The sequence below is a fragment of the Engraulis encrasicolus genome, chromosome 21 (assembly GCF_034702125.1).
Source record: "Engraulis encrasicolus isolate BLACKSEA-1 chromosome 21, IST_EnEncr_1.0, whole genome shotgun sequence".
Taxonomy (NCBI): Eukaryota; Metazoa; Chordata; class Actinopteri; order Clupeiformes; family Engraulidae; genus Engraulis; species Engraulis encrasicolus.
Genome location: NC_085877.1, coordinates 45,206,100 through 45,213,599, shown reverse-complemented (window position 1 = coordinate 45,213,599; position 7,500 = coordinate 45,206,100). Strand labels below are relative to the sequence as shown.

General features: G+C 45.7%; 1 protein-coding gene across 1 annotated transcript in view; it reads left to right on the top strand.

Annotated features, from left to right (window-relative positions):
* Positions 1-7,500, top strand: part of LOC134437441 (multiple PDZ domain protein) — a 285,829-nt gene that overhangs the window by 98,010 nt on the left and 180,319 nt on the right. The window contains exons 11-12 of the mRNA XM_063186930.1: positions 1,790-1,954; positions 3,544-3,697. Coding sequence (XP_063043000.1) covers positions 1,790-1,954; positions 3,544-3,697 — 319 coding nt within the window. The remainder of the gene's footprint in view (positions 1-1,789; positions 1,955-3,543; positions 3,698-7,500) is intronic.

The following is a 7,500-nucleotide window of genomic DNA, read 5'->3' as shown; positions in this document are numbered from 1 at the left end:
GGTACTAAGTCATGGTATCACAATTGGACTATTGGAAGAATAGCTGGGTTTGCGCCCAGCTAATGGGGATCCTAATAAACTAATAAACTAAACTAAAGTAAAAAATAAAATTGTATAAAAAAAATACCTCCTTTAGCTCGTGACATAGCCCTTATGGTCCAAATGTGTCCCGTATTGCCGAAACTGCAATATCCAACCTAATACCAATGCTTCGAAGGCCCTTTTCTCATCTTCAATGTTGTAGTCCTATACGTTCTAGATCAAGGGTCAGGAACCTTTTTGGTGGAGAGAGCCATAAACGCAAATTTAAAAAATAATAACTTTCACGAGCCATACCATTTTAAAAGCACTGAATACAATTACAGGTAAAAGCATGTATTTCAATTGAGCCCAACAATTTTAGAGTGTACTGTCAAGTTATTAGTTTTATTGATAACAGGTAAGTATGGGGTTGCCAACTGTCGACTGCATTATGGCAAGTGTCTGGGGGTCGTCCCCCTGAAAATGTTGTATTTCTTAGGCGTAATTTCCAGCATTTTGACGCATTTTAACCTCCCATGTCCTGTTTCAACTCAATATGGACCCTGTACTTTTATCTTTAAATATAAGACGATTCCGTATTTCAAGGGACGGTTGGCAACCCTAGATAAGTAAGAGTTCCCAAAAGAGCCACATGTGGCTCTAGAGCAGGCGTCACCAACATGGTGCCAGCGGGCACCAGGTAGCCCTTCAGAAGCTTCTGAGGTGCCCACAAAGGATGTCACTAAACTGTGACGACTACAAGATTTTAGTCACAGTCAATGTTCTTCTTAATTTAAATATGAGATTATTTCTTTATAACCTATAATCAAATTATCATTCAATCATAGTGTAATTTGGGAATGATGTCAAGACACCGGTTTGAACAAACAGGTAGCCCTCGGGTAGCTCTTAGTTGCTCTCGAGTAGCCTTTGGTAGCCCTCAGACCGAGAAAGGTTGGGGACCCCTGGTCTAGAGAGAGTAGAGCTGTACTCAGTAGTTGTGAAAGCCTTCTGCATCCACCTGCTGCCCCCTTATCTAACTCATCAGTGCCCCCTGCAGGTAGAGTGTGTGAACTTCTTCACCAATACCTGAAGAGCTCATGAAAACCTCTGTGCCAAACAAGACTTTTTCCCCCTTCAATTTCAAGGATGCAGTGTTCGAATGATTGATGTGCGCATTGTGAAATTATTGTTTATTTGTTGAAATGTATGTGGTGAAACTGAAGACAAATTTCCACATTGTGGACAATTAAGTATTTGTATTCGAATTCGTATAGGTGGGCGGTGTGAGCGTCCAGGGCTTCACCAATCAGCAGTCAGTCAGTAATGTAATGTAATGTAATGTAATGTAATGTAATGTAATGTAATGTAATGTAATGAACTGTAATGTAATGTAATGTAATGTAATGTAATGTAATGTATTCCATATAGGTGGATGGTGTGAACATCCAGGGTTTCACCAACCAGCAGTCAGTCAGTAATGTAATGTAGTGTAATGTAATGTAGTGTAATGTAATGAACTGTAATGTAATGTAATGTAATATAATGTAATGTAATGTATTTGTATAGGTGGATGGTGTGAACATCCAGGGCGTCACCAATCAGCAGTCAGTCAGTAATGTAATGAACTGTAATAAAATGTAGTGTAATGTAATGTAATGTAATGAACTGTAATGTAATGTAATGTAATGTAATGTAATGTAATGTAATGTAATGTAATGAACTGCAATGAACTGTAATATAATGTAATGTAATGTATTCCATATAGGTGGATGGTGTGAACATCCAGGGCTTCACCAACCAGCAGGCAGTGGAGGTCTTGAGGCACACGGGTCAGACAGTGCACCTCAAACTGGTGCGCAGAGGGTTCCAGCCCGAGGAGCTGCTGCCCCCCACGCTACCCTCCTCCACCCCTACGCCCCCGCTCATAACGGTAACACTACCCCCTCCACCCCCCCCCACGCTACCCTACGCCCCCCCCCTTCATAACCACTCCACCCTACCCTCCTCCACCCCTACGCCCCCGCTCATACCGGTAACACTACCCCCCCCCCCCCCCACGCTACCCCTACGCCCCCCCCCCTCATAACGGTAACACTACCCCCCACCCCTACCCCCCCCTACGCCCCCGCTCATACCGGTAACACTACCCCCCCACGCTACCCTCCTCCACCCCTACGCCCCCGCTCATACCGGTACCACTACCCCCCCACCCCCCACCCTACATACCCCCACCCCCCCCCCCCCCCCCGCTACTACCCCCCTCCTCCACCCCTACGACCCCGCTCATACCGGTAATACCCCCCCCCCCCACTACCCTCCTCCACCCCTACGACCCCGCTCATACCGGTAATACCCCCCCCCCCCCCCACGCTACCCTAAGCCCCCCCTCATAACGGTAACACTACCCCCCCCCACGCTACCCTACGCCCCCCCTTCATAACGGTAACACCACCCCCCCCCCGCTACCCTCCTCCACCCCTACGCCCCCGCTCATAACGGTTACACTAGCCCCCCCCCCCCACGCTACCCTCCTACGCCCCCCCTCATAACGGTTACACTAGCCCCCCACACCCGCGCTACCCTCCTCCACCCCTACGCCCCCCCCCATACCGGTAACGCTACCCTCCTCCACCCCTACGCCCCCGCTCATAACTGTACCAGTATGATGTAACACTACCCCCCCCCCCCCCCCACACACACACACACACACACACACACACACATGCTCCCCTCCTCCACCCCTACGCCCCCGCTCATACCGGTTACCGGTAACACTACCCCCCCCCCCCCTTACCGGTACGAGTTCCATGAATGAATTACGTGTAATTTGACTATTTTGATGTAACACTACCCCCGCCACCGACTCACATCCCCTCGTCCATACCTACTCCCCCGCTCATACCTTTACCGGTATGAGTTGAATGAACTAATTTATTTGACTATTTTGATGTAACACTACCCCCGCCACCGACTCCCATCCCCTCCTCCGCCCCTACGCCCCCGCTCATACCTTTACCTGTACGAGTTGAATGAATGAATTACGTGTAATTTCACTATTTTGATGTAAAAACATGGGACAGCAACTGAGCCCTTACCGGTACGAATTGAATGAATTCATTTATTTGACTATTTTGATGTGCAAAACATCGGGGTTATACTTCACATGACGCCGGCGTCATACATATGACATAACACTATCATAACAGTGTCATAACAGTGTCCGTTTTGTCTGACTTTTTATTTTTTTATGTGAAGCATATTGAATTGCGCTTGTGTCTGAAAAATAAACTTATTTTAAAGAAACTCCCGCACTCTGACCATTTTATTGCCTGATGAAGGTCTAGTACCGAAACGTCGTTTATTAAAGAAAGAACAGCGAAATGGTCAGTGTGCGGGAGTTTCTTTAAACTATTGCTGAGTGACCCATGGTGCCATCTCCGACGCACCTGCCAGCTGAGATGTGCGAAAAAAGCCGAAGTTTAACGTGAGAAATAAACTTGACATGACTTGACTTGGCAGGTGCCGCCAGTGCCGGTACCGGTGCCCGTGCTGGAGCCCCACCCCAAACCCCCTCCGCTGCCGCTGCCTCCCCCCAGGGAGTTCGCCAACGACTGGGACAGGGAGAGGCCCATCGCTGGGCCCATGGAGGGTAGAACAACCTCTAAGATCTCTGGTACGGATTTAGCTCCTATAAGTTAAGTTAAGATCTCTTGTAGGTCTAGAGCCAGTTTATAATAGGCCTACTATGAGTGGATGGATGGATGACAGGTGTAATGGATCCCTGTTTGTAATTGCTGAGAGCAGGGGTACTGTAGTTAGCTCTTCATCGTTAGCGCTTAGTAGTTAGCGCTATATAAGTAGCATGAATGAATGAATGAATGAATGAATTGAAATGACCAATAGCTCTGGTGCAATGTTCCCTCTAAGCTGCGCGACTGCGCAATCGCGCACTGCTCTCACGTTCTCAGCGCAGAGCAAATCCATTCAGCGCAGGTAAAACAAGGCGGCAAATTTGTGTGGAGAGGCAGTTGATTGTTGTCCGAAATTTCCACTCATTGTAGCTTTATAACATCCAATCGAAATAAAACATATTCTTTAGATATGAAACATCTATCTTACAGCAGTTTAAGCGATCACACTAGACGCGGACTTCTGCTTACAATCAGCATTGCGCCTCCAGCTACTTTTTTCAATAGCGATCAGACAGAGCGTGGATACGCCGCGCTTCGAATGCTGATCTTCAAAACAGTGACCAGACAACGTTGTAACAGCTGCCTAATCTACGGCATTCGGTTGTGTTAAGTAGCCTACACAAAAAGCCTAAATCCATCTCTGTATAATGGATAGAAGACAAGTTCTAGCTCTCCCAGAGCTCGATCGTGAATCTGATATGAATGTTGATAACGGTGTCGAGCATCTGGACCGATTTTAATGGATGCCTGTCATAGCTTTGCGAGTGGCAACATCCCTCGCGCTATTGGCATCATTGGAAGTGCGTGCTGCTTTCTGCCAAAGACTTTGAAAAAATCGTCAAAATGGTGTTGATGAAAGCATTTGTCCACGCAGTGGAAATGTCTTGAAAACATATGAACTAATATGCCTAAACAAACTACTAGCCTACTGATAAGAAGGTCCATAAAACCCAGTTAGCCAGAAGGTCAGTCAGACTGTCCGGTAAGAAAAATGTTTGCTTCCCAAGATCTGAAGTTTCCACGAGCTCTTAAAGTGACAGTGCATACTTTTACTTCATGTAGGCCTAATTTAAGCTCAATATTTTAGTCTTTTGAATTTGTTACATAGGCCTATTATAAGCCTTAATATTATAAATATTATTATAAGCCTATTATAAAACATTTAAATCCAAATTAAATGATTCATCCTTTTAAACATAAATTCAACATTCTGGGCTATTGGGCTGCTGTAAAGATACTTTCTTTCCAACATCTTACAAATGTAGGCCTAGCCTACAATATATTGATGTTGGTGGTTTGATGATTAAGTAATAATCAAGATTTGGAAACATTACTTAACTGATTTTGTAATATTCACTATAGTGAATGACAATATAATCAACATATTATGAAGCATCAATGTTACCCCTAAAATTGGGCTCGCCGACCCGCTCACCGAGGTTATTGGCTCTGCTCAGTGATATAGCGCATTTGCTCAAGCACCGAAAAAATTAGAGGGAACATTGCTCTGGTGTGTGCTGAAGCAGTAGCTTGTGGTTTACTAATATTAATGGAGGGATGCGTGGATGGATGGATGGATGGATGGATGGATGGATGGATGGATGGATGGATGGATGGATTCATAGTGAATGATTGAATGAATGAATGACAATACATATTATTTTACAGGGTTCCCACTGGTGCTTGAATTCCTTGAAAATACTTGAAAGTGTTCTCAAGGTTGTGAAAATGCTTGAATTATTGGTGAAGTGCTTGAAAATGCTTGACATTTGTGTCAAGTCAAACTCAGTAAACCAAATAATAGAAATAAATTGTTCAGGTACATCAAAAATCTGAGGGAGTGAGATGTCAGATGGGATTTGCCATTCGACATCTTAAAATTGATTAAAATGTAGGAAATTGTATTTTAAAAACACAATTTTTTTCTGGGGGAGGACCCCCACACCCCCTTCCCACAACCTATTAAAGGTGCTGGAAAACTGAACATTTGGTGCTTGAAGGTGCTTGAAAAGTGCTTGAATTTGTTCATGAAAAAGGTGTGGGAACCCTGTATTTTACTCAATAATACTGTAGTACTAGCTTTCTATTTTAGACACTTCACATTGATTTGAATGTACAATGTCTGTATGCTGTGTAGTGTGTGTGAGGTACATGTGGTCATGTATCAATATGAAGTTATTGTAGCTTTGAAACGTGTTTTACCGGCTATGGCCATGGGTAGTTTTGGCAAATTGAAGCTGAATGACTACCATGCCACATAAACTACACACACACAGATACACACACACACACACACATACACACACACACACACACACACACACACACACACACACACACACACACACACACACACACACACACACACACACACACACACACACACACACACACACAGGCGCGTGTCTTGTGGTAAGCTATGGGCGCGTGCCACTCCCCATCACATCTGGCTATGGCTAGAGGGGGAGAGAGGAGATGTAATGGGAGTTACTAAGGCTGCTACCACGCCTCACTGAGCTAGCCATGGCAATTTGGCTTCTGTGCGTGTGTGTGTGTGTGTGTGGTTATGTGTGTGTGTGTGTGTGTGTGTGTGTGTGTATGTGTGTGTATGTGGTGCATGTGCGTGCCTGTGTGCCTGGTTGTGTGCATGGTGTGTGTGTGTGTGTGTGTGTGTGTGTGTGTGTGTGTGTGAGAGTGTGTGGTTATATGTGTGTGTGTGTCTGTTTGTGTGTGTATGTGGTGCATGTGCGTGCCTGTGTGCCTGGTTGTGTGCATGGTGTGTGTGCGTGTGCGTGTGCGTTTGCCTGTGGTGGTATATCTGTTTGGGTGTGTGTGTGCGTGACTGTGTGATCTGTATGTTTGTGCTGCATCTGTTTGGGTGTGTAGGCCTCTGCATATGACTGCGTAAACATACAGACCGTACAAGACGCAAGACAACATGTGCTTTAAAAAGCCAAAAATGGTCAAGTTTACCAGCCACTCAACATTGAATCACACAATCACACATTTCTGTGTGTGTGTGTGTGTGGGTGTGTGTTAGGGCATAGGGAGAGTCTAGGGGTGACCCGTCCCTGTAATTTTGGTCTTTGAATGGGGTGCCCCCCTCACACACACACACACACACACACGCATACACAAAAACACACACACACATACACACACTCTCAGACACACACACACACACACACACACACACACACACACACACACACACACACACACACACACACACACACACTCACTCACTCACTCACTCACTCACACACTCACTCACTCTCTCTCACACACACACACACTCACACTCACACACACACACACAGACACACACACACGCATACACACACACACACACACACACACACACACACACACACACACACACACACACACACACACTGCCAGGATCTAGTAGAGTTAGCTAATCTCTTGTCGTCATAATCATAAGCAGCAGGCTAAACGTCCTCACACACACGCACACACACTCACACTCACACACACACACACTCACTCACACACACACTCACTCACACACACACACACACATAAGCGGCAGGCTAAACGTCTGCTGCACGCTCACACCACACTAGACTAGACTAGAGACGAAGACTCGGGCGCATGGCAATTTGTCTTCGTGTTTGTTTGTGTCTGTGTGTGTGTGTGTGTGTGAGTCTGATTGTGTATATGGGCATTTGCGAGAGTGTGTGTGTGTGTGTATGATTGTAAGTGTGTGAGTGGGGCATGGCTGTAAACTCTGTCTAACAATGTGTGAGTGACGTGCGCTAGA